This window comes from Bos indicus, chromosome 18, assembly GCF_029378745.1.
Source record: "Bos indicus isolate NIAB-ARS_2022 breed Sahiwal x Tharparkar chromosome 18, NIAB-ARS_B.indTharparkar_mat_pri_1.0, whole genome shotgun sequence".
In the NCBI taxonomy this organism is placed as follows: domain Eukaryota; kingdom Metazoa; phylum Chordata; class Mammalia; order Artiodactyla; family Bovidae; genus Bos; species Bos indicus.
Window position 1 is genome coordinate 59,806,811 of NC_091777.1, and position 27,153 is coordinate 59,833,963.

General features: G+C 44.2%; 1 protein-coding gene across 30 annotated transcripts; it reads left to right on the forward strand.

Moving 5' to 3' along the window:
* Positions 1 to 796: 796 nt before the first annotated feature.
* On the forward strand, positions 797 to 24,692 carry LOC109571811 (zinc finger protein 665-like). Of its 30 annotated transcripts, none has more exons than XM_070772328.1 (5): positions 812 to 9,602; positions 12,814 to 12,940; positions 13,805 to 13,858; positions 17,901 to 17,998; positions 20,884 to 24,692. In XM_070772328.1, exons 4-5 carry the CDS (start codon positions 17,920 to 17,922, stop codon positions 22,809 to 22,811), a joined length of 2,007 nt encoding a protein of 668 aa, XP_070628429.1. In that variant the 5' UTR covers positions 812 to 9,602; positions 12,814 to 12,940; positions 13,805 to 13,858; positions 17,901 to 17,919; the 3' UTR covers positions 22,812 to 24,692. The 30 variants fall into 30 exon arrangements, 29 of the variants coding, with proteins under 29 accessions (XP_070628429.1, XP_070628430.1, XP_070628417.1 ...); XM_070772316.1 differs by lacking the exons at positions 13,805 to 13,858; positions 17,901 to 17,998 and having other exon boundaries at positions 814 to 5,625; positions 6,188 to 6,281; positions 9,520 to 9,602; XM_070772308.1 differs by lacking the exons at positions 13,805 to 13,858; positions 17,901 to 17,998 and having other exon boundaries at positions 814 to 4,866; positions 5,487 to 5,625; positions 9,478 to 9,602.
* Positions 24,693 to 27,153: the final 2,461 nt, after the last annotated feature.

Consider the following 27,153-nt stretch of genomic DNA (forward strand, 5'->3'; position numbering starts at 1 on the left):
CCCCACTAGGCCCCCTGTTTCCTGGGAAAAAACCAGACACACCCTCCACAAATTCCCAGTCTATGCCCTATCAGTGATGTGTTGTTGTTGCTGTTCTTTGGTCGCTCAATCACGACTGACTCACTGCAACCTCGTGGACGTCAGGCTTCCATGTCTTTCACCATCTCCTGGAGTTTGTTCAGACTCATTGAGTTGGTAATGCCATCTAACCGTCTCATCCTCTATCATTCCATTCTCCTCCTGCCTTCAATCTTTCCCAGCCTCGAGGTCTTTTCCAGTGAATCCGATATTTGCATCATGTGGCCAAAGTATTGGAGCCTCAGCTTCAGCATCAGTCCTTCCAATGAATATTCACGGTTGGTCTCCTTTCGGATTGACTGGTTTGATCTCCTTGCTTTCCAAGGGACTCTCAAGACTGATCTCCAGCACCAGAATCCAAAAGCATCGATTTTTCCATGCTCAGCCTTCTTTATGGACCACTCTCATCACATTTTTAATCACATCCCTAGCTGACTACTGGAAAAACTCTAGATTGTCTATTGTTGGCAACGTGATTCCTTTGCTTTTTGATACACCATCTAGTTCTATAATAACTTTCCTTCCAAGAAGCAGTTGGTTTTTTTATTTCCTGGATGCAGTCCCCTTTAGCAGTGATCACAGTATTGAGCTGTTTCCTCCGCCCGCTGCACCGCGCCGCCGCGCCCCTCCCGCCGCGCCGGGACGCCCCGCCCCTCCCGCCGCGCCGGGACGCCCCGCCCCTCCCGCCGCGCCGGGACGCTCCGCCCCGCCCCTCGGGGCAGCGAGGTTCCGCCTCACCTTTCAAAGGCCCTATGCTGGTCCGGCTTCTCTCCACCACCCACCCACTGACGGCAGGGCCCCGCCTGCAGGCCGTTCAGCTATTTGTCTGCTGTTGCGCGCACCGTGACCCACGCGGAAGTGGAGAGCGGCGAGTGGAGGTCCCAGCGCAGCGTGAGTTTCTCTCTTTGGAGTCAAACTTGCCTCTCGCAGTCTCCTTTTCTTTGTACCCCGGGTCTGAGGGTCGCTACTGACTCTACATCCCCTCTCCCGCCCCACCACCCGCACCAAATTCAGACGTCTCCGTAAGCGGCGAAGGCCTTTTAAGCCTTTTGGTTTAAAAATCCGCACTGAAGCCGGTTCCTGCTTTTGGAACACTGAAACGCTGCGTTTCGCACCTTTTTCCAGCTTAAAACCGTTTACTGACCTCAGTGATCCCTCTACCCTTTCTGTACCACATACAATTCTATTAGGCGAGGTGGTTTATTCGCTCCACGTTCTTCAGCCTCTCCTTCTTGGGCCCTGGAGGCCTCGCCGGAAGCCCCTCTCCCAGAGAGGCCGCGTTCTCTCCGCAGTCTTGGCATTCTGGAGAGCCCGCGCCGCTCCTGAGACCCCCTCTCTCCCAGCGCTCTGTACTCACGTCTCCTCAGGCCGGTCCTTCTGCCCTTCAGAGTGACCTTTCCCCTGATCCCTGGTCGGGGGAGGTGACCTGAGCCAGCCACGGGACACCCATGGTTCTTCGGCCCCAAATACCACCGGCTGGAATTTGGCTCTTGCGGGAGGGCCTTTCTTATTCAGTCTCCTACCCTGTAAATAGTGGGCGGAAGGCGGGATCAGGAGAAGCAGAGACAGCGACTCCTAGAGAAATGGAAAATTGAGAAAAGCATGGACAAGCGATGGCAGTGAAGAGGATTGTGAGGAACTTGGAAGAGACAGCTTCATGAAAGAGAATGAGCCTTGAAGGGAGCGGGTGAGGAAAGGAGAGAACTTCAGAGAAAAGCATGGTCTCCGGAGAGTTAAGGGTGAGCAACATAGGGAGGTGTGGTTGTTCATTCCTACTCTTTGCGAGCCCTGTATCTCCCAGAGTTTTCTCAAATCCATGTCTGTTGAGTCCAGGGATGGTATCTCACCATCTCATCCTCTGCCGCCCCCTTCTATAGCCTTCAAGGGAGAGGGTATGTAAATCAGGGGTCCCAAAGAGGGCGACAGTGGAGACGCAGTGCACACAGACAGCCCGCGAGGGGATACAAGAGTTCGGACCTTGGCTTACAGAGCAACAATATCCTGCTGGGAGAGAAAGGGGACTCCTAGAGATTGGAGGAGCTGAGGGAAAAAAGCGAGCTGAAAGGAAGCATAGCCACTTGGGGGTGCCAGAGAGTTGGCAGGAAGGGCGGGCAGAGATGGAGGATGAAAGGCAGAAATCCAGGGAGATTGAGGATCACCAGGGAGGTTGGAGAGAAAGCAACTTGAATGCGAACAGATGGCAGAGAAAGGCGGGATGGGAGGCAGGGAAGAAGTAGAGAGGGAGGACACGCACAGCAGGAGAGCAGAGATGAGAGCAGAGAAAGGGACATGTAGAAAGAAGTAGGGAAACAGATCAACCAAATGAAGTGTAAACAGCTAGTGTGCAGGTGATGGTGGGGACTAGATCCCGAAGAGTGCTGAATCAGTTGGGTAAGAATTATTAAGTTGTTATACATTGATTTTTGGCTTTAAAATCTAATGCAAATCTTGCTTCTTTAAATTATACAGATACAAATGAGAATTGCAAAACTTCTGTCTGTGAGGCATGTGTATTTTGTAATTATTTGTATTAAAAGAGCATGCATGTGTAGAGCCGGTTGAGGTGGGGGCTGTGGCAGTGACTTGATTCTCTCAGGTGTGGGTCACCCCCTTCCCTATTCCTGGTGAGGAGTAGAGGTTATGTGAGAGAAGAAATGGGGCAAGAACTGACTGACTCTTACTACATGATGCCTTTTCAAGGAACTTTAAACATGTTCTTTGTGATGGTATTACTTTTGGCTTTCTGCACTCTTTACATTTAATTATTTTTGTAACTTGGGATAATGATTTGTTCGTTCAATAGCGACTTTCTTGTAAACAATTCTGGAGATTTGTCTCACTTGGGACAACTTGGATGAATGTAGAGAATATTAAGGTAAGTGAATTAAGACAGACAGGGAAAGACTGGTATTATATGTCCTTCCATTATATGGAATGTAAAAAAAAATGAAACTCACTAGTACCAGAGGGTAGGATGGTGGTCATCTGGGGCTGGAAGGTCAGGAAGATGGGGAGATGTTGGTCAAAAGCTACAGACTTTGAGTTGTGAAATGAGTGCGTCCTGGGGAGGTATGCACAGCATGCTGACCATAGTTAATCCTGTTCTGTTATTGCATGCTGGGGATTTGTCAGGAGAATGCTTCGTCAGTGTTGTCACCACACACAGAACATGGGAATTTGGAGGTGATGGATGTGTTGGTTAGTGGTTTGTGATAAATATTTCACAGTGTACACGTGTCACAGGGTGTATGTACACATATGTACACATAACATTTAGAACTGGACATGGAACAACAGACTGGTTCCAAATAGGAAAAGGAGTACGTCAAGGCTGTATGCTGTCACCCTCCTTATTTAACTTATATGCAGAGTACATCATGAGAAACGCTGGGCAGGAAGAAGCACAAGCTGGAATCAAGATTGCCGGGAGAAATATCAATAACCTCAGATATGCAGATGACACCACCCTTATGGCAGAAAGTGAAGAGGAACTCAAAAGCCTCTTGATGAAAGTGAAAGTGGAGAGTGAAAAAGTTGGCTTAAAGCTCAACATTCAGTAAACTAAGATCATGGCATCTGGTCCCATCACTTCATGGCAAATAGATGGGGAAACAGTGGAAACACTGTCAGCCTTAACTTTGAGGGGCTCCAAAATCACTGCAGATGGTGATTGCAGCCATGAAATTAAAAGACACTCCTTGGAAGGAAAGTTATGACCAACCTAGATAGCATATTCAAAAGCAGAGACATTAATTTGCCAACAAAGGTCTGTCTAGTCAAGGCTATGATTTTTCCAGTGGTCATGTATGGATGTGAAAGTTGGACTGTGAAGAAGGCTGAGCGTCAAAGAATTGATGCTTTTGAACTGTGGTGTTGGAGAAGACTCTTGAGAGTCCCTTGGACTGCAAGGAGATCCAACCAGTCAATTCTGAAGGAGATCAGCCCTGGGTGTTCTTTGGAAGGACTAATGCTAAAGCTGAAACTCCAATACTTTGGCCACCTCATGCGAAGAGTTGACTCATTGGAAAAGACTGATGCTGGGAGGGATTGGGGGCAGGAGGAGAAGGGGACTACAGAGGATGAGGTGTCTGGATGGCATCACCGACTCTATGGACATGAGTTTGGGTGAACTCTGGGAATTGGTGATGGTCAGGGAGGCCTGGCGTGCTGCAATTCATGGGGTCGCAAAGAGTCGGACACGACTGAGCGACTGAACTGAACCAAACTGAACCCTTTCATTAGTTGGTTCTCCCCCGTCAGACACGCTCATCAGTTCTGGTGTGGGGCCTCACCCCAAGGATGTGCACAGGCTGCAGATGATTCCGATCTGGATCCTGCATTGAGCACTAGGGCTTTTAGCTCCACTTCTGAGACCAAGATCAGGCCCTGGGGGAGGGAAGGGCGCTCTGCTTTCAGTGGGGCTGGACCAGGGCCTGCTGTGTGACCTGAAGTGGATTGTGGGGTCAGTGGAGGTACCCCCTGCTGCTGTGTGCATGAGGCCTCACAAGGAGGGGAATGTGATCTGAGGGAAAGTGTGGGAAAGTCCCATGTTGGACTCTGTGCAGGAGTTGCCTGTCCTGAGTCCCTCCTGAGACAGTGGGCACAGAGGACTGTCTGTTCCTCATGGTGAGGGCTTCCCTGTGTGTGTGGTTGGGACTCAGGTAGGGGATTTGTTGACTCTAAACATTAAATAGCATGTTTTCCATCTTCTTGATACCCCATGAAGACTCATGTTATTTGAGGAAGCCCAGAAGAGGAGGAGGAGGAGAAGGAGAGAACAGGAGTCAGGTATGGCTCTTTCTCAGGTAAGGTCATATTCTCAGTGGATTCTCACACTGCCTTCCTGAAATGGCCTTCTCTGGACTCGCTAATCATGTCTGACTCTGGAGTGTCCTGTCTGACTCCTGTACATGCACACTCACCTGGGGCCTTCCCTCAGGGTCTGTCGTCTCCACTTAGATCTCGTCTCCCCATGACCCGGTGACCTGGCCCTTGTGAGGAGGCTCCCCTGGGCACTGTCCTGGGCAGGGCTTCACATCCATGGGTTGGAGATGGGGTTTCAGTGCTGTTGGGCAGCAGGGATTGCTTTGCTTAGGGCCAACCTGGATTCCCTGTCTGCCCTCTGTCAACCAGGGTAAGGAAGCTGCACACTAGATGTGAGGTATTAACATGCACAGTACGTGCTAAAATCTGGAAAAGAGGCCAATAAGGGGAAATCAGATCTGAATTTTTAAATAGCATTTAAAACTAAATGAGGACCTCCTTGAAAATCTGAAATATTTGGAAATGGAATGGAAAGTTCAGAAACAGACCTCAGGTCTAGAGAGTATTTCATTACAGTGTCTACTTTAAACTATGAAATATAGTTGGCTAATTAGTTTTTCTTCTTTTTTGGCCATACAATGCAGCTTGCAGGGTCTCAGTTCCCTGAGGAGGCATTAAACCCGAAACCCAGTGGTGGAAGTGTGGGATCTTAACCAGTGAACTGAGAGGGAATTCCCCCAACTTTCCTAATCTTCATGCAATATTTGGTTATGGAGTAAAAAGGTAAACATTGGATTCTGTTAATAACTACCTCCCTTACGTTAAGGATAAAATCATATTACTTTTTTTTAAAAATATATTTAAAAAATATATATCGGCTGTACTGATCTTCATTGCTGCAGTGGCTTTTATCTAGTTCTGGTGTGTGGTGGCCACTCTTTAGTTGCAGTGTATGAGTTTCTTATTACAGTGGCTTTTCTTATCTTGCAACTCAGATTGTAGGGCACGCTGGCTTCAGTAATTTCACCTGCTGGGCTCTACAGCTCTTGCTCAGAAATTGAGGCTCATGGGCTTAGTTGCCCCTCATCATGTGGGATCTTAACGGATCAGGCACCACAGGGGAAGCCCTCGTATTATTTTTTAAATCTGTATATTATTTTCTGCTTGTATTATTATTATTATTATTATTTTGAGCTAGTATAAGATAATGTCGAGGACTTCCCTGGTGGTACAGTGAGTAAGAATGTGCCTGCCAGTGTAGGGTGCACGGGTTCCATCCCAGGTCCAGGAAGATGCCTCAGAGCAACTAAGCCCATGTGCCACAACTACTGACTGTGTTCTATAGCCCGGGAGCCATAACTCCTGAAGCCCACACACTCTGGAGCATGTGTTCAAAAACAAGAGAAGCCACTGCAACGAGAAGTCCGGGCATTGCAGCCGTAAGTACAGAAAGTGTGCTCACAGCAACAAAGACCCAGCAAAACCAAAATAAATAAGCTTTAGAAAAGACAGAGAATGCTGACACATTACTGAAGTGCAATTGATTGCTTTTTAATGTCCTAAAGATGCTGAAATACACATGAATAAAAGAAGACAGGAGTATCATCCCAGAATGTGTCAAAGGCATCTTTTTGGAGAAGGGAACGGCCACCCACTCCAGTATTCTTGCCTGAAAATCCCATGAACAGAGGAGCATAGCAGGCTACCATGAGGTCGCAAAGAGTCTGACATGACTGAGTATCTAAACAATAAAAACCTCCACACACTGGAGAGTGAGCTCTGAAAAACAAAACTAAATTTCTGATTTACCTCCTGCAGATTCTTCAGTGACTTCCAGGTACTCTTGGAATAAAGTCCTAAATCCAAAGACCTTGTAGAAAGCAGCCTCTACCTGGCATCACCGCTCTTTTTGCTGTGTCCCAGTCAGACTGACTGGCTTTCTGTTCACTGAATACCTTCCTGCCTCAGAGCCAGCACTCAGGCTGTACTCTCTGGTTGCATCAGTCTTCCACTTCCCACCTTGCCAATCCAAGTGTTTCTTCCTCACGGATACCTTGTCTGATTTATTGATGTAGGTCAAGACTTTCTGTTAAATCTTCTCTCAGCACCAGGCCTGTTTCAGAGCACATATAATGATAGTGATGTTAAAATTATGGATGTAATTGGCCGGCTGGCTGCTAGATGGTAAGCTCCATCACGTTCACTGCTATATTCCCACTTTGGGGCCCAGAGTTGACGCTCAGTAAATTTTGATTGAAAGAAAAAAGTAAAGACAACTCTTCCTTGTTTCAACCAGTTGTGTGTTTATGTGTGCATGTGTGAGTGCATGGATCTGTAATTCCATGGTTTTATTACAGAACATCATCTCGTAAATACGTTTTATGCTTTGTAGCGGTTGAAATTGTATCTTAAGTGTTTTCCACGGCCTTAAGTTTTTTCTGCCTCAGCACATGGCTGATGGAAATAGTGGTAAGATTATTGACATTGTGTGGGTTGGTGGGGAGAGGGGGTGACCCTATACAGTAACCATTTATCTGATAGTCGTGTCTGCCTCTTTGCGACCCAATAGACCATAGCCCTTCAGGCTCCTCTGCCCCTGAAATTCTCCAGGCAAGAATACAGGAGTGGATTGCAATGCCCTCCTCCAGGGGGATCTTCCCCATGCAGATATCAGCCCCATGTCACCTCCATTGCAGGCAGATTCTTTACTGCTGAGCCTCTGGGGAAGCCCAGATACCTACATATTATACTGTATATTATACTCTTCCCTGGCATTCAGAAGAAGGCATATAGTAAATTAATTTGTGAATATTTTTCTCTCTGTCTATAATGTCCATCATTTCTTGGCTGACAAAAGATCTGGGATTCTACACCTTCATTGCTCTTCAGCTTTCTTGAACTTGTTTCAGGTATTCTCAGAAAACTCTCTGTGGATACACTTTCATGCTCTGCATTGAACACTGAGGAAGGATTTCTTATCCCTTCCTGTAAAGATGGAGATTTTTGTCACTTGGGATAGCTTGGATGAATGTAGAGAATATTATGCTAAGTGAATTTAGGACAGACAGGGTAAGACTGATATTGTATGTGCTCGCTTATCTGTAGAATGTAAAAAAGTGAAACTCACTAGTACCAGACAGTGGGATGGTGGTTATCTGGGGCTGGGAGGTGGGGAGGTTGGGGAGATGTTGGTTGAAAGGTACAGACTTTGAGTTGTAAAATGAGTGGGTCCTGGGGAGGTGTGTGCAACATGCTGACCGTAGTTAATCCCATTCTGTTACTGCATGCTGGGAATTTGTCAGGAGAGTATGTCATCAATGTTGTCACCACACACACAACATGGGAATTTGGAGGTGATGGATGTGTTGGTTCGTAGATTGTGATAAATATTTCACAGTGTCACATGATCATATGGTGTATGGTATATATACATAACCCTTCTCCTTAGTCTCAGTAAAGCTGGAAAACAAGAAAGTGGGAGGTGGCCTGGGCTTAATCCTTCACTAGTGCTCAACCCAGGCTTCACATGAGCTCATGAGGCTTTTTGCCCGGGCATGTTTCATACCCCTCCCCCAACAGACATGCTCCTCAGGTTCTCGTGTGGGGGCCTCGCCCCAGGAATGTGCACAGACTGCAGATGATTCCGATCTGGATCCTGCATTGAGCACCAGGGCTTTTAGCCTCCACTTCTGAGACTGAGATTAGGCCCTGGGGGAGGGAAGGGCGCTCTGCTCTCAGTGGGGCTGGACCAGGGCCTGCTGTGTGGCCTGAAGTGGATTGTGGGGTCAGTGGAGGTACCCCCTGCTGCTGTGTGCATGAGGCCTCACCAGGAGGGGAGTGTGATCCGAGGGAAAGTGTGAAAGTCCTGTGTTGGTCTCTGCCGGAGTTGCCTGTCCTGAGTCCCTCCTGAGACAGTGGGCACAGAGGACTGTCTGTTCCTCATGGTGAGGGCTTCCCTGCGTCTGTGGTTGGGGCTCAGGAATGGGGTGTGATGACCCTAAGCATTCAGTTCAGTTCAGTCACTCAGTCGTGTCTGACTCTTTGCGACCCCATGAATTGCAGCACGCCAAGCCTCCCTGTCCATCACCAACTCCCAGAGTTCACCCACACTCATGTCCATCAAGTCGGTGATGCTATCCAGGCATCTCATCCTCTGTCGCCCCCTTCTCCTACCCCCAATCCCTCCCAGCATCAGAGTCTTTTCCAGTGAGTCAACTCTTCGCATGAGGTGGCCAAAGTATTGGAGTTTCAGCTTTAGCATCAGTCCTTCCAAAGAACACCCAGGGCTGATCTCCTTCAGAATTGACTGGTTGGATCTCTTTGCAGTCCAAGGCACTCACAAGAGTCTTTTCCAACACCACAGTTCAAAAGCATCAATTCTTCGACACTCAGCTTTCTTCACAGTCCAACTTTCACATCCATACATGACCACTGGAAAAACCATAGCCTTGACTAGACAGACCTTTGTTGGCAAAGTAATGTCTCTGCTTTTCAACATGCTATTTCGTTTGGTCATAACTTTCCTTCCAAAGAGTAAGTGTCTTTTAATTTCATGGCTGCAATCACCATCTGCAGTGATTTTGGAGCCCCCAAAAATAAAGTCTGACACTGTTTCCCCATCTATTTCCCATGAAGTTATGGGACCAGATGCCAGCATGTTTTCCACTTTCATGATAGACCTCTGAAGACTTGTGTTGCCTGAGGAAGCCCAGAAGAGAAGGAAGATGAAAGAACAGGAGTTAGGCATGGCTCTTTCTCAGGTAAGGTCATATTCTCAGAGGATTCTCAGTCTGTCCTTCCTGAATTGCCCTTCTCTGGATTCGCTAATCATGTCCGACTCTGGAGTGTCCTATCTGACTCCTGTACGTGCACACTTACCTCAGGGCCTGTCATCTCCACTTAGATCTCGTCTCCCCATGACCCAGTGACCTGGCCCTTGTGAGGAGGCTCCCCTGGGCACTGTCCTCGACAGGGCTTCTCACCCACGGGTTGGAGACAGGGTCTCAGTGCTGTTGGGCAGCAGGGATTGCTTAGGGCCCATCTGGATGCACTGTCTGGTCTCTGTCAACCAGGGTAAAGAAGCTGCACCTGGAGTCAGAGGTTCATATGCAGAGTATGTGGTAAAATCTGGAAAAAGGAACTAACCAAGAGAAATTAGTTCTCACTTTTTATAGTACATTTAAAACTAAATGAGGACCTCCTTGAAAATCTTAGTGTTTCAGAATCGAATGGAAAGATCAAAAAAAGACCTCAGGGCTGGAGAGTGTTTCATTACATCATCTCATTTAAACTATGAAATATAGTTTGCTAATTTTTTTTTCTTTCTTTTTTGGCTGCACAGTGCAGCTTGCAGGGGTTAGTTCCCTGAGTAGTGGTTCAGCCTGAAACCCGTCAGTGGAAGTGTGGGATCTTAACCACTGGACCGCCAGGGAATTCCCCAACTTTACTAATTTTGATTTAATGTTTTATTATTGGAATAAAATAGTAAACTCTGAGTTAATAACTGTATACCTAAAATTAAGAATAAAGTCACATATTATTTTTAAAATATATTTATTTGCTATACTGACTCTTCATTGCTGTAATGGCTTTTATCTAATTCTGATGAGTTGGCCACTCTCTAGTTGCAGTGTGCGAACTTCTCATTGCCGTGACTTCTCTTGTCTTGCAGCCCAGGCTCTAGAGCGTGCTGGCTTCAGTAGTTTCACCTCCTGGGCTCTGGAGCTCTGGCTTAGAAATTGAGGTTCACGGGCTTAGTTGCCCCTCAGCATGTGGGATCTTCTCGGACCAGGCAACAACCTGTGTTTCTTATATTGGTCAGTGGACTCTTTACCACTGAATCACTGGGGACACCCTCATATTATTTTTAAATACAGATATGTTATACAGATGGCATTAAAGTATTTTGTGTATTTTTTTCTGCTCGTACTACTTTTTATGTTCTTAATAGTATAAAATAATGTTGAGGACTTCCCTGGTGATAAAGTGGATAGCAATGTGTCTGCCAATGTAGGGGACACGGGTTCCATCCCAATTCCTGGAAGATGCCGCAGAGCAACTAAGCCCATGCCCAACAACTGCTGTGGCTGTGCTCTGGAGCCCAGAATCCTTAACTACTGAAGCCCGCATGCTTGAGCTTGTCTTTTGAAACAAGAGAAGCCACTGCAATGAGAGCCTGGGCACTGCAGCCACAACTCCTTGCAGTGCAGCCACAAGTAGAGACAGCTGGGTCACAGCAACGAAGGCCCAGCATAACCAAACCAGATAAGCTGTAAAAAGGAAATAGAATGTCAGTAAACTTACTGAATCAAACTTACATTTGATTCATTTTTAATGTCCCAAAGATGCCAAAATACACATGAATAGGAGAAGGGAATGGGCACCCACTCCAGTTTTCTTGCCTGGAGAATCCCATGGACAGAGGAGCCTGGCAGGCTACATACAGTCCATGGAGTACCAAAGAGTCTGACATGACTGAGCCAACTGAACAACAACCTCCTCACAAAGCAGAGTGCTGAAAACAAACCTAAATTTCTAACTTTCCTCTTGCAGATTCTTTTGAAATAACATCCTCAATTTATAGGCCTTGCAGAAATCAGCCTCTACCTGGCATCACCCTTTCTTCATTCCCTACTTTGCAGTCACACTGGCTGGCTTTCTGTTCAGTAAATATCTTCCTGCATCAGAGCCGGCACTGAGGCTCTTCTGTCTGCTTACAAAACTCTTCCATTTCCCACCTTGCCAATCCTAAGTGTTTCTTCCTCACAGAGACCTTGTCTGATTCTTGATGTAGGTCAACACTTTCTGTTGAATCTTCCCTTAGCACCAGGCCTGTTTCAGAGCACATATAACAATAGTGATGTTAAAATTATGGATGTAATTGACTCGCTGGCTGCTGGATGGTAAGCTCCGTCATGTTCACTGCTGTACTCCCAGTTGGGGACACAGAGTTGATGCTCACTAAATTTTGATTGAATGAAAGAAAAAGATAAAGACAAGTCTTCTTTTTTCAATCAATAATGTGTTTGCATGTACATGCATGAGTGCATGGATGTACATGATTTTATTACAAAACCATCTCATAAATACGGTTTATGCTTAGAGCAGTTGCAGTTGTATCTTAAGTGTGTATTCAATGGCCTTTAATATTTTCTACCTCATCACATGAATAATGTAAATAGTAGTCAGATTATTGACATTGTGTGGGTTGGGTAGAGGGGGTGACCCTGTACAGTGACTATTCATGCTGTTCCATTGCCCTTCAGCTCCCCTGAACTTGTTTCAGGTATTCTCAGGGGACTCTCTGGGGATGGTCTTTTATACTGTTACTTAACTCTTTGATTCCTTAGGTTCAGTTGTCTCTCCCAACCACCTGAGCTCAGGTGCTATCGCCTCATTTCTTAACTGTTTGATCAGAGCTATTTATTAGAGTGACAGAGTTTTCTCCCCAGTAAGATGGACACAGATCTTTCTCTACTGTTGCTGTTATGTTGATGACAAGTTCATATGGGTAAAGTCTTTAGAGTAATGCTTAGTTTGTATGAAGTGTTGAGACACCTCTCGTGAGTGTGATGATGACATCCTCATCACAGTCTGTGTTCTTTTAAAGGCACTGTGGACTTTGTCCTCTCTGAAGACAGCAGTCTTGCTGTAACTCATCTAGATAGTGAATGTCACTCAGTGTGTTGAACGTAACACTTCTGCATCAGTGACCCACTGTTGATTGTAATCTGTATATTTTTCATGTCTTGTCCACACCCATGATGAATTCATGTTGATTGGAGGATATCATCATCTTAGAAAAAATAGGAAACTAAATTAGAGAGCAACAATTTGCTCCATATAGATTTGCATGGATCTATCAGAATATTACTTCAGCTGAATTGACCTCACTTGTCTCACCTCTTCTCCTTTTCTGTGAAAATAATAACCCTCCTCAGGGCCCGTTGGTGACATGTGTTTTCATTTCAGGCACGGTTGACCTTCAAGGATGTGTTCATAGATTTCACTCCCGAGGAGTGGGACTGTCTGGACCCTGCCCAGAGGACCTTGTACAAGGACGTGATGGTGGAGACCCTCAGGAACCTGCTGTCTGTGGGTGAGGATCACGTCCCTCTGAAGTAGGGATCTACTTTGGGGTATCTCTGCATTTTCCCTCACTGTGTCTTGGGAGCCCTGTTTTTCTTGACTGAGCTGAAAACCTTGTTCACTCAGACATGTAAGGCTTCATGATTGGCATCAGGAGGTTAAACTTGTCTTTCCTTCTGATGACCTGCCCACTGTGTGATACACAAGGAGTTTTTCCAGAGCTTGAGTGTTTATAAAGCTGATTTCAAACTTCGAAATATCCAGTTGCCTATTTTATATCCCTTTGTTCTTGGTTCGTAACTCTTGGAAAGGAACTAGATAACTGATATATACTGTACTGTATAGTATACTGCTCCCTGTGCGTTCAGAAGGAGGCAGATAGTAAAGTAATTTGTGAAATATTTTCTGTCCATCATAATGTCCTCATTTCTTGACTGACAAAAGAGCTGGGATTTTCCACCTGCCAATGCAGGAGACACAGGTTCGATGCCTGGTCTAGAAGATCCCACATGTCACAGAGCAGCTAAGCCTGTGGGCCAGAACGACTAAAGCAGCACTCTAGTCCTGGAAGCTGCGATTACTGAGCCCACATGGGAGAACTACTGAAGCACGTGCACCCAGGAGAAGGCAAAGCAAATAAGAAGCCCGTGCACTACAACTGCAGAGTAACCCCTACTTGCCCAACTTCAGGAAAAGTCCAAGCAGCAAGGAGCACTCGCTGCAGCCAAAATGAATGAATAAATAAAATTATTAAAGATAGCAAATGTATTTATTTTAAAAAATGAAAATTTGGATTCTGGAAGAAGCCAAGTATGACATTTCTTCTGAGCAGGAATTTCTGATTCTGACCTGAATCATAACTCTATTTTTGTAGCACGAGAAAGATCCCTGGATTGTGGAGAATGAGGTATTAATAGCAGAAAATCAGGTGAGTGGGAAAAGATCAACACTGTGATCCCAGGTCAGCTGTCACAAGGACAGAGAGGAAGCCACACCATTCATCATGTTTGGGAAGCTCTCAAAGTGTGAGAGTTCTGTGAGAAAACAGATATTTAGTGTTTATGAACTCTCACAGGAGATTTTTCTTCTCTTCAACTTCCTGCTCTGTTCTTTGATGTATGAAACGTTCATCACCCTCCAGTGGTGCTTTAGTGCCCACAGAGACAAAGACAAGGCCTTTTGGGTTGTTTTTTTTTTTTTGGCTGTACTGGGTCTATTTCCTGTATGGCCATTTCTTTACTTGAGACAAGTGGGGGCTACTCTCTGCTTGCAGGGTGCATGGCTTCTCATTGCGGTGGCTTCTTTTGTTGTGGAGTACCAGCTCTAGGCACATGGGCTTCAGTAGTTTTGCTATAGGCTCAGTATCTGTCCTTCATCAGCTTAGTTGCTCCCTGGCATGTGAGATCTTCCCAGAACAAGGATCGAAACCATGTCTCCCGCATCAGCAAGCTAACTTTTTACCATGAGGCCACCAGAGTGTTAGGGAAATTAAATAAATAATCCTGTTTAGGCTTCAAGACAAAGCAGTGCATTCCTCTGTGCTTTCCTCTAACCTGCCTGGACACACCCTGACTGTGAGTACCCTGACTGCCTGCTGTGAGTGCAAGGCTTGCAGCACCATAGATAAATCTGGACACAAATCTTCAGGTTGTAAACCCTTGAGATTGTTCAAAGAGGCTCTGAACAACCCAGCCCCAGGCTTAGGGACATCCAAGTTTCATAAGACAAAACAAACAGCATTAAGATGAAACCAGAGCTGCTGTGAGATTTTGCTCACAGATTGATGATATCGGTTTGCATCCTGGGATGATAAGCAGGAACCCCGAACTGCAGTGTTAAAGCCTCACCCATGGAGTGGACATGCTGCCTGGTACCTTTTCCCAATTGAAATTCCAGATGTGCTGTGTCCTGGGACTTCCCAGGGCTGTTCCAGTCTAGATGCTGGTCAGAAACCAATTTGGTGATGTAGCCTCTGCTGTTTTTATTTCCTTGTCTTTTCAGTTCAGTTCAGTTGCTCAGTCATGTCCGACTCTTTGCGACCCCATGAACTGCAGCATTCCAGGCCTCCCTGTCCATCACCAACTTCCGGAGTTTAGCCAAACTCATGTCCATTGAGTCGGTGCTTCCATCCAACCATCTCCTCTGTCCTCGCCTTCTCCTCCTGCCCTCAATTTTTCCCAGTATCAGGGTCCTTTCAAATGAGTCAGCTCTTCGAATCAGGAGGTCAAAGTACTGGAGCTTCAGCTTCAACATCAGTCGTTCCAATGAACACCCAGGACTGATCTCCTTTAGGATGGACTGGTTAGATTAGTATATTGAAAGTCAGCTAGATAATTCTCTAATAAATACTGGAATATTTATTTGTATAGAACGAGTGGCTTATTTTCCTAACAAATCCTTGGAACCTGAGACGAAAGTGAAAACTTTTGGCAAGGCATTAATTGGCACTGTGAGCAGGATTTGTGAGACAAAATGCCACTCTTTAAGATTCAAGAGATTAAGATTGATGACATTTTCATTCCCACATGGTAAGTTTCACCTTATTACTCATTAGCTAATACATGGGACATCTTCTCTGGATTGTGTGAGAATTGGAACCGTAAATTAAACAGGGCTGAACCCTTAGAAGTTACTGAATGTTCGTGACTCTCACCCCTTGAGAAAGGATAAGAATCTGCCCTGCTGGATGAGAGGCTGGATCCTCCTCTCTCCTACCGTGAGGTACAGAAAGCGAACTTAAAACTGTCTTAGAGAAGTTACTGGAAAAATAATTATGTGATTAGTGAGGATGTTTGTCCATATTACAGTGTCAAAATTATATATTGGCTGATCAAATCCTCACTTTTTAAGTCGGCTCTCTATTGAGCCGGCCCAGAGCTCCAGTAGTGTCCCCCACTGCCCTTTCTCTCACCATTCTCTGTCCTGTTGTGGCCTTTCACCCCTCCCAACCCCTCTGTCTCCCTCTCCATCAGCTGGTCCCCTTCTAACTGCCCCTGTCTCTCAGAGGGGAGGATAAGCCCAGCTTCCCCCACTCCTGCCCCCAACTCTAGGAAGTTTCTTTACCCCTTCAGATTCTTCTGAACAATCCAAGACCCCCATTTTCCCAGAGGGACAATCCAAGATTTTTATCAGGCCATCAGCGCTTGTTTTCACAGTCAATTTGAGCATTATTTGGTCTGTATTTTAGCTACAAAACTATGACTATAGAAAGGATAGGTAAGTTTTTTGACATAGGATAGCTGTGATATTCTCTAGACTCTGGATAAAACTGGTTAAAATGAATTTTTTTTTTCTCTTTGAAAGTGCACAAATGATTCTTTTTGCATATGGATTTGCTGCTGCTTGCTGCTTAGTCGCTTCAGTTGTGTCCGACTCTGTGCGACCCCATAGACGGCAGCCCACCAGGCTCCCCGGTCCCTGGGATTCTCCAGGCAAGAACACTGGAGTGGGTTGCCATTTCCTTCTCCAGTGCATAAAAGTGAAAAGTGAAAGTGAAGACGCTCAGTTGTATCCGACTCTTAGCGACCCCATGGACTGCAGCCTACCAGGCTCCTCCGTCCATGGGATTTTCCAGGCAAGAGTACTGGAGTGGGGTGCCATTGCCTTCTCCAGCATATGGATTTAAAAGCAACTAACTCCTTGAAACAGCTAGCCTAGAAAAAAGCTTGAAGTTAACCTTTACCAGGGCATCCCAGATGACTCTAATTGTACAGAACCTGCCTGCAAGTGTGGAAAAGGTGGTTTTGATCCCTGGGTTAGGAAGATCCCCTGGATGTGGGAATAGCAACCCACCAGAGTGTTCTTGCCTGGAGAGTCCCATTGAAAGAGGAGCCTGGCAGGATACAGACCATGGGATCACAGGGCGTGACTGAAGCAACTTAGCACAGCACGCAACCTTTACCAAGTCCTTGATACATAACCCACTTTCCCTGAGGCCTTAACCTTGGGCAAATTAGAAATTCCAAACCAAGGGGAAAGACAAAGGTCAAAGAGACATTTTAAATCTCAGGCAGAAAACTACGGTCTCTGTCTGTCCATCTGTGTGTCTGGATTTATGCATGTCTCACTGTGTGTCTTTGTTTTTGGATAATATTGCTGAGGTTAGTTTGTAAGTGAGATCTAATTCACTTGGCTTAAAAAAAAAAAAAAGTAAGCAGTTACAGATCAAACAGTTACGAGAAATTAACCTAAATGAATTTCAGAGGCACATGAACTGGGAAATATTCAACATTAAATATCTAGTAAAAACAATTGTTTGCTCATCTGAGTAAGACATGAGTTGAATTATCAAACTGTGTAATGCTTTTATTGTATTACACTGATTTTTGAGAGTTCAGTCCCTGGGTCAGAGTCGTACATGCCTGAAGTGACTTAGCACTCACATAGGCACTGATTACTGATAATTTCCTCTCATAGAGAAACTAAAGAGATTTTGGATTATTAATGAATATGTCTGCTGCTACCCTGAGATGTTCTCCATAAGAAGCAAATGTTTTTAGAAGTTATCACTGGTATTTATGGTCACCATGCTACAAAATGCTAATATAAAGGACAGTTCATGGTTGCTTAAGAAAAGTAAGATCCGTGTTTTTAGTAACAAAAGGTATGAGCAGTGAAATTGATTTGGGATGCTCATAGCAGTGAGTGGGAGCGAGCAGAAGCTGGAAGCAAGTTCCTAATTTCCCAGATCGAGACTCCTAACCCCTGGACCACAGGAGCCAACATTTAGGGCTAAGGTCCCTAGTGTGGCCTGCCTAGTCAAGAACAAATTCAGATGACGAGGCAGAAGATAGAGAATAAAGGAAAAAGTTTATTGAAAGGAAAAGTACATGTGGCAAGGCACACGGGCAGCCTGAGAGAGAGAGACGCCTTTGGGAAGTGTAAATTCTTTACAAAGGGGCGGTTTTCCAGGTCTTCATCTTCCCTCAGGCCAATCACCTTGTTTATTCTCCCGGGTTAATTTGTCTCAGGACCCTCCGTGGAGTGTGCATGCACACCTTAGCCAAGTTGGATCTCAAAGTGAAGGCTTCTGGGAGGAGCAACACTCATTATGGCCTGGAATTATCCTGTGAGTTTTGACTCCATGAAACCTTTCTGGGCATGTGTAGTGTCTCCCTTAACAAACAGGGTTTTTTCCTTTCTTTGTCCTTGCCATAATTATTCCCTGAGATTAGAGAATGACTGTCTATTTACCCTGTTTTTGTTGGGTGTAAATTCCTCAACTGGAATTTACATTCCATCCCATGTATCTCTTATCTCAGGGAATGCAAAGGGGAAGATGACAGCATTCAAGACATTTAACATGAAGCCCATCAGGCTCCTACCAGAAAATTATATTTTTTTAGGGAGAAAGAAAGTAGGTCTGACTTACAGGTGGCTGTTTCTCAATGAACAAAATGATTTAATTAGGGAAAAGAGGGAGAGTTTTTATACAAAGTAGACCTCCAAGAAAAGAGGTCCTAAAAGGCCAAAGTCTTTATATGATCTGTAACAATCTGTCATTTGACTCCCATCAATGTTTTTGCTTGACTATGGGAAGCATGTGATGTGGTGTTTCAATGGGATCTATTTCCTCTTTGTCCCCCTTCTGTGCTGGATTCCATCGGATCCCTGCTTTTTGGTCTGTGTAGAACAGCGCTGACACCTCCAGAGATTATTTCGGGCCCAGCCTGTTTCTCTTCCTATTTGCTGCACTTGGGAGACCTCATTGGAAGAAGGGAAAGACTAGCAGCTCTTTGATTGCATTTGGTGTCTCAGATCCTACACAGAGCTGCCTTCAACCTGTCTTCCTGTTCAGAGCCCTCAGCTATTCCTGTTGTTACTTCTTTTGCCACATCCTTCAGGGGTGTGTGTAACAGGAATGTAGTTTGGATCTTCTGTGATTGTAACTCAGGAAACCTGTAAGGGCAGTGGATATTGAGGTCCTCTCTTAGACAGGACCTGAATTGATATCTTGTTGGTACTTTGGAAATGATTTCCAAGAGGGATGGCTGAGTAACACAGCCATCAGTTCTTGTGTCTGATCTGAAGTTTCCTTTTCACACTCCTAGAGTTCATTGTAACTTTTTGTCCTCTGTTCTGCTCAAGTGGGCCCTGGTGGTTCAGAGCATGTCTGAATCTGTAAGTCTCGGTGTCAGTCCTGCTTTTGCTCATTTACTTTCATGTTCCATGGAGTTGTGTACAGGAATCCTGTGAATCCACTACCTTTATTTGTAAAATTGAGGTTATTAGTGCTGTTATGTGGCATAGAACGTTGCCTGTTTTACAGAAAAGGTCAGAAGTTACTGGTTTTTTGGTTTTGTTGTTGTTGTTGTTGTTTTTCCCTGTGCCATGTGGCAGGTGGTATCTTAGTTCCCCATTCCTGGATGGAATCTGTGCCCCCTCCAGTGTATGTGCATAGTCCTAATGACTGGACCACCAGGGAATTTGCCTGAAAGATTACTTTTGCTTAAAGAATATATTTACTTCCTGTCTTGTTTATTGTGACATCTCTTTGTCTACTTTACATCTTGTATGTTTTTATTTTACTTTTCATTTTTGTGAGTGTTGTCTCTGACTCTGGTTAATAAGTTTTCAAATAATATTGGTTTTCTTCATACCAATACATTACATTTTTAAAATGTTTTTTATTTTTGGTTGCACTGGGTCTTTGTTGCTTCAGGGGCTTTTCACTACTTGTGGCAAGCAAGGGCTACTCTCCACTTGCAGTGCACAGACTTCTCATTCTAATGCCTTCTCTTGTTACAGTGTATGGGCTCTATGCCTGTGCACAGTAGTTGTGACTCCCAAACTCTGGAACACGGAGTTGTGGCCTACAGGCTTAGTTTCTCCAACGTATGTGGGAACTTCCCAGATGAGGGATGGAACCCTTGTGTCCTGTGTTAATTACCAGGTGGATTCTTTACCTCTGAGCCAGAAGGGAGGCCCCAAAACTTGTTCCTTGACATGTATCTTGGAACCAATGAACTGGGTAAGTTAAAGTTACTGTATAGATAGGGAATTGCTCTACTGAATGACTTTTCTTTAAGTAGACAACGTTTCATTTATTAATATTTTGTTATTTAAAGATGATGGTCTTTATGTATTACACAATGTAACTGACATGAACCACTTGTCAATGTCATGAAATGCCTATAGGTCTATCTATTGATAGATTTATAAGAGGTATTTAGGAAAGTTTTCTTTTCTTTTTTTTTCCCATTATTGTAGGGAATTTCATGAACAATTGTCAACTGCTATTTATGTTTTCCATTGTTCGTTAAAGTGCTTCTTTTTGATTATTTATCATTGCAGTGTATTGCCTGTTAATGAATGCTTGTTCAGTTGATCGTTCTGTCTGACTCTTTGAGATCTCATGGCCAGTAGCCTGCTAAGCTCGTCATCCATGGAATTTTTTTCAGGCAAGAATAGTTCAGTGGGTGCCATTTCCTCCTCCAGGGGATCTCCCCCACCTAGGGATTGAAGCTCCCTATCCTATGTCTCCTGCATTGGCAGGCTAATTCTTTACTACCAAGTCACCTACGTAGCCCTGTCTATTCTTTACCATTTACTTATGTATAAGTATGCATAAAGTGTATACAATATGCTAAAAATTCTCCTCAATTATGAGACAGCAGTGTGTTTACTACCAAGTAGAATGAGTTTAGAAGTCATGGTGCGAAAATACCCTTTTCTTTGAGAACTGACATGAGTTTAGAAAAAAATAATATGGTCTGACTGTATCTTTGAAGCTAGGCTATCCTAAAATTAATTTGGATTACATATGATTGCTCTTTCATTTTTAAAGAGTTCTATTTATTTAGCTTTTCAAATATTTTTAAGATCATCATTGGGAACATGTGTAATCCTGTTCAGCATGAATATGCATTTTGGTATAATACCATGTATTTGGCATGAAACAATTTATTTATGAATTGTAATTGATAGGATGCATATGGTTTTTATATTTTGTAGATGTGTCTCAAATACGTATGATCAAGAAATTACAGGCAAAAGGAAATAGTGGTAAAGAAGAAAGTTTTCAAAGAGTGGTGTTTGGAACAGCTGAAAGCCATGAAATCGAAGATTTTTTCCTCAGGAAGGTACAAGAAAATATGCATGATTTTGAGTGTCTGTGGACAGATGATGAAAGAAATGACAGAGGAACGTCTACATCCCATAACAACAATCTCACCAATAGAAGAGATCATGATAGTAGAAGTGATGCAGGAAATAAGCCTGTTGAAAGGCATGGATCAAGCTTTCAGGATCAGTTGCAGATACTTGAATCTGACGGGACAGTTTCTGAATGTAGTCAGGTTGTGGCGAATATCAACATTAGCGCCTCAGGTTTACCACCTCAGAGAACTCGTAGTGTCCATAAAGGCAATTCTCATAAACAAGAGAGTGCTGTTATACATCCCTCAGAACTGGTACCAGACCAGGAAGCACACAAGAAAAACACTTACAGTTGTAATGAGTGTAACATAACTTTTCTTCAGGACTCAGAACTCACTAGACATCAAAGAATCCATACAGGAAGAAAAGCATATAAATGTAACATATGTTGTCAGGCTTTTAATGATAAATCGACCCTTATAGTTCATCAGAGAAATCATACTGGAGAGAAACCATATAAATGTGATGTATGTGGCCACTGCTTTAAACAGCATACACACCTTCAATATCATCGGCGAGTTCATACTGGAGAGAAACCATATAAATGTGATGTGTGTGGAAAGGCCTTTAGTCGAAAAGCAAGGCGTACAGTTCATCAGACCCTTCATACTGGAGAGAAACCGTATACATGTGAAGTATGTGGCCATGGCTATACTCGAAGCACATATCTTGCAATTCATCAGAGGGTTCATACTGGAGAGAAACCATATAAATGTGATGTGTGTGGAAAGGCCTTTTTTGTAAGTGGAAGCCTTACATCTCATCGGAAAGTTCATACCAGAGAGAAACCATATAAGTGTGACGTATGTGGCAAGGCCTTTAGTGTAAATGGAAGACTTAAATCTCATCGGAATATTCATACTGGAGAGAAACCATACAAATGTGATGTATGTGGTAAGGCCTTTTGTGTAAATGGAAGCCTTACATCTCATCGGAAAGTTCATACCAGGGAGAAACCATATAAATGTGATGTATGTGGTAAGGCCTTTAGTGTAAATGGAAGCCTTACATCTCATCGGAAAGTTCATACTGGAGAGAAACCATATAAATGTGATGTATGTGGTAAGGCCTTTAGTGTAAATGGAAAACTTAAATCTCATCGGAATATTCATACTGGAGAGAAACCATACAAATGTAATGTATGTGGTAAGGCCTTTCGTGTAATTGGAGGCCTTACATCTCATCGGAAAATTCATACCGGAGAGAAACCATATAAATGTGATGTATGTGGTAAGGCCTTTAGTGTAAACGGAAAACTTAAATCTCATCGGAATATTCATACTGGAGAGAAACCATACAAATGTGATGTATGTGGTAAGGCCTTTCGTGTAAATGGAGGCCTTACATCTCATCGGAAAATTCATACTGGAGAGAAACCATATAAATGTGATGTATGTGGTAAGGCTTTTAGTGTAAATGGAAGACTTAAATCTCATCGGAATATTCATACTGGAGAGAAACCATATAAATGTGATGTATGTGGCAAGGCCTTTCGTGTAAATGGAGGCCTTACATCTCATCGGAAAATTCATACTGGAGAGAAACCATATAAATGTGATGTATGTGGCAAGGCCTTTAGTTTCAACGCAAGCCTTGCAGTTCATCGGAGAATTCATACTGGAGAGAAACCATATAAGTGTGTTGTGTGTGGAAAGGCCTTTAGACAAACTGCATCCTTTGCAGTTCACCGAAGAATTCATTCTGGAGAGAAACTGAGAGGGTAACATGCAGGAAGGACATGGGTCTCCAAACAGAGGAAATAGGCTGCAAGTGTCTTAAAATTCTGTGTTGCTATGATGACACCTGGTTCCACCTGAACTTAACTTTTCTCTAACCTCGAGCTAAACCTCGAGCATTTTTCTTATGGAAATGTTTTTCTTAAGCTATGTTAATGAAACTATGTAATTGCTTTGGAATTGGCCTTTCTTCAGAATGATTCTTCCTAAGACTATCATCAGATTTGACTATCATCAAACCATGGGCTGATGATAGCTCAACAAAACAGTATTCGTATCAGTTGTTTTATGGCTGGGGGATGACACATCTCTTGCCATCCTATCTAAAAAATGCATATTGTGGGAGAGGGGCCTGCTGAAACTCCCTCAGCCTTGAGGTGTCTCTCTTATCTGATGCATAACTTTCCAACCTACATAAAACAGCTTGCTAAAACTAGCAGGGAGGCACTCTCCATCCCCCTTCTGATGTCTATGTCAGAAGCTTTCTCTATCCCTTTTTCACTTTAATAAAACTCGGCTACACAAAAGCTCTTGATTGATCAACCCTGGTCCCTGGTCCCAAAGCTAAATCTTCAGAGATCATGAATCCCACACTATTCATGATAAGTTATCAAAACCTTACAAATGTAAGAATTGTGACAAAGGTTTTAGTGCACAGTCAGCCTTAACTCACCATCAGGCAGTTCATCCAGGAGAGAAAGCATAGAAATGTGATGTATGGCTGGTGCTTGAAATGACCATCATAGGAAGCATCAGATTAAGTCATAGTGGAGAAAAACGTTACAAATGGAACAACTGTGAGAAACAGTGCGAATGTAATGAGTGTGGCAAAGTCTTTAGTTAGAATTCAGGCCTTCTAATTCATCAGAGTATTCATACTGTATAGAAAGCATACAAATGAAATGAATGTGGCAAAGCTTCTATTTCATGTTCAGCCTTAACTGACCATTAGGCAGTTCATACAGGAGAGAAACTGAAGAGGAAAAGTTAAAATTTTACCTCCTTCTCCTTCTGCCTCTGTAACTCAGCTTGCTTCTTGCAAACTCTAAATCACATAGGTCTCAGAAAGTGGGAACTCACAATACTAGTAACTGGAGCTTATCCCATTCACCCTTGTTTGGTGAATGGGATTCTCTGAATGTGAACTGGACTTCACATTCCAGGACGTCTGGCTCCAGGTCAGTGATCACACCATCATGATTATCTGGGTCATGAAGATCTTTTCTGTACAGTTCTTCTGTGTATTCTTGCCACCTCTTCTTAGTATCTTCTGCTTCTCTTAGGTCCATACCATTTCTGTCCTTTATCGAGCCCATCTTTGCATAAAATGTTCCCTTGGTATCTCTAATTTTCTTGAAGAGATCTCTAGTCTTTGCCATTCTGTTGTTTTCCTCTATTTCTTTGCATTGATCACCGAGGAAGGATTTCTTATCTCTTCTTGCTATTCTTTGGAACTCTGCATTCAGATGCTTATATCTTTCCTTTTCTCCTTTGCTTTTCACTTCTCTTCTTTTCACAGCTATTTGTAAGGCCTCCCCGGACAGCCATTGTGCTTTTTTGCATTTCTTTTCCATGGGGATGGTCTTGATCCCTGTCTCCTGTACAATGTCCCAAACCTCATTCCATAGTTCTTCAGGCAGTCTTATCTATCAGATCTAGGCCCTTAAATCTATTTCTCACTTCTACTGTATAATCATAAGGGATTTGATTTAGGTCATACCTGAATGGTCTGCAATCGCCCTAGCCCCTGCAAACCTGCTTAATCATGCCTTTCCGTGTAGAAAAACGCTAACCCCTTTGTTCAGGGCTCAAACCTTGGAGTGTTAACTCCTCTGGGCCCAGCAGCATAATAAACCTGAGTTCTCCAACCTCCCAAGTGTGGTGCTTGGTTTCTCAAGTACTGGTTTGTGCAGCATTTCTGGAGGCCCTAGCTAGATTCCACCCATACTGGCCTCTTGAGCTGCCGGATTTGTGGCTTGGCTGAGTCAGAGCAGAGGATCCCCGAGTTGAATCAGAAGGCGCACCACCTCCTCATTCCAGATTCTCTTTTGGACCAGCATTCTGACTCCAGATGGCCAAACCCCAACTGGACTCACCAGGAATGGCCACAGGGTAAGGTAAGGCCACAGGGCCAGTCCCCAGTCAGGAGGTCCTACCCCAGTGGGTAGAAGAGGAGACAGATCACCTTGGGAAGGGAGTATCAGATAGGGAGACCTGGGAACTTGGGAAAAGGGACATATTGTGATAAACTGAGTGATTGTGTATGCATGATTGCTGACTGAAGGAAGTAAAACTGAGCTCCACAGTCCTCAGAGTACGGAGTCTGAGAGGGTCCAAAACCTGTGGTTCCATGACAACCTCATAAGGCTGAAAGGTGGTGCCAGTCTCTGGGGGATTTGATCCCTCCCTGTGAGGCTGATCTAGGTCAGGGATTTATACCGACCTGCCAGTGATAAGATACGTCTTAAGTCTCCCTCGGGAGAGCAGCCAGGCGGACGAAAAATGAATGTGGACGACTGTGCGACCTGATTTTCTGGCGCTTAAAGCTGGATTGTGTGGCTTCACGGCCTTCAAGGCTATGGAGTCCAAGTGGGCCCTAGCTTGCAGTTTCGTGGTGACCTCATATGGCTCAAGGGTGTGTCAGCCTGTGAGACACATCCAGATCAAGGGTTTATACTGATCTGCCAATGCTAAGCGGAGAAGGCAATGGCACCCCACTCCAGTACTCTTGCCTGGAAAATCCCGTGGACGGAGATGGGAGCCTGGTGGGCTGCAGTCCATGGGGTCGTTGGGAGTCGGACACGACTGAGCGACTTCACTTTCACTTTTTACCTTCAGGCATTGGAGAAGGAAATGGCAACCCACTCCAGTGTTCTTGCCTGGAGAATCCCAGGGACCGGGGAGCCTGGTGGGCTGCCGTCTATGGGGTCGCACAGAGTCGGACATGACTGAAGTGACTTAACAGCAGCAGCAGTCAATGCTAAGAGGCACCTAAGTTCCACCCCCCTCCCCCCGGGGACCCAGCCAAATGGACATCCGAATGGTCTCCTCTTTTGAGGGGGCACCCACCCTTGTTTGTCTCTGTGCCACCGACTCAGGATGGCATACAGAGGGAGGAAAAAATTATTGGTTACTGGTTATTCTTCTGTCGACTGACTCCTTGAGCCAACATCTAAGAGACTATCAGATCACATCAGATTAGTCGCTCAGTCGTGTCCGACTCTTTGCGACCCCATGAATTGCAGCACGCCAGGCCTGCCTGTCCATCACCAACTCCCAGAGTTCACTGAGACTCACCTCCATTGAATCAGTGATGCCATCCAGCCATCTCATCCTCTGTCGTCCCCTTCTCCTCCTGACCCCAATCCCTCCCAGCATCAGAGTCTTTTCCAATGAGTCAACTCTTCGCATGAGGTGGCCAAAGTACTGGAGTTTCAGAAGACAAGTATCCTTCAATTCCTTGAAATGTTTTTCTGCTTGTGTCAAGAAATCTCCTTGCGGTAAGTTTAAAAAATTTAAAACAAAGCTGTATTAACAATAGTTATAGGATTAGAGAATATATAGTGTTGAGATCTAGTAAAATCTGCTCTGGATAAGGAAGATAGAAATTTCCTGTGTATTCCCCCTTTAAAAAATTTTTTTATTTGCAGTTTCAGTGTGTGATGTGCTCATTCAACTATGCCCTGTGCTTGTGGATTGTAAGGAATGTCTGTAATATGTTTAATAGAAAATGATTGTAAAAATTGTTTGAATTGCCTAGAAGTATAGGCAGGGCCATTGTCTGTTTTTATAGAGTTAGGAGTTCCCATTATTGCAAAACAAGCTAATAGGTGGGTTATGACGTGCTGTGCAGCCTCACCTCAAAGAGATGTGTCCCATATAAAAGAATTTGTGTCGATACAGACATGTAGGAAAGAAGATGGAGAAAGTTCAGGGCAATGAGTTACATCCATTTGCCATAATTCATTAGGTTGTAATCCTCGAGGATTAACACTCTGTGCAATGGGTCGAAGATGTAGGGGTCTACAAGTATAGCAATTATTAATGATTTCTTTAGCATGGCGGTATGGAATTTTCTAAATCTGGTTTAAGGAGCCAGGATTATTGTACAATAGAGCATGTTGTTCCTCAGGAGTAGCAAAAGAAACAACTTTATCAACTTGTTCTTTACCATGAGTCATAGGGCCGGGAAGGCAGGAATGTGTTCAAATATGGGTAATATAAATGGGGGAAGTGCAGTCCCCAATAAGAGACTCTAGTTCGAGAAAAAGTTGTTGAATAATAGGTTCATTGGAATTTATAATAGAGGTTTCTATATTTCCTAATATAA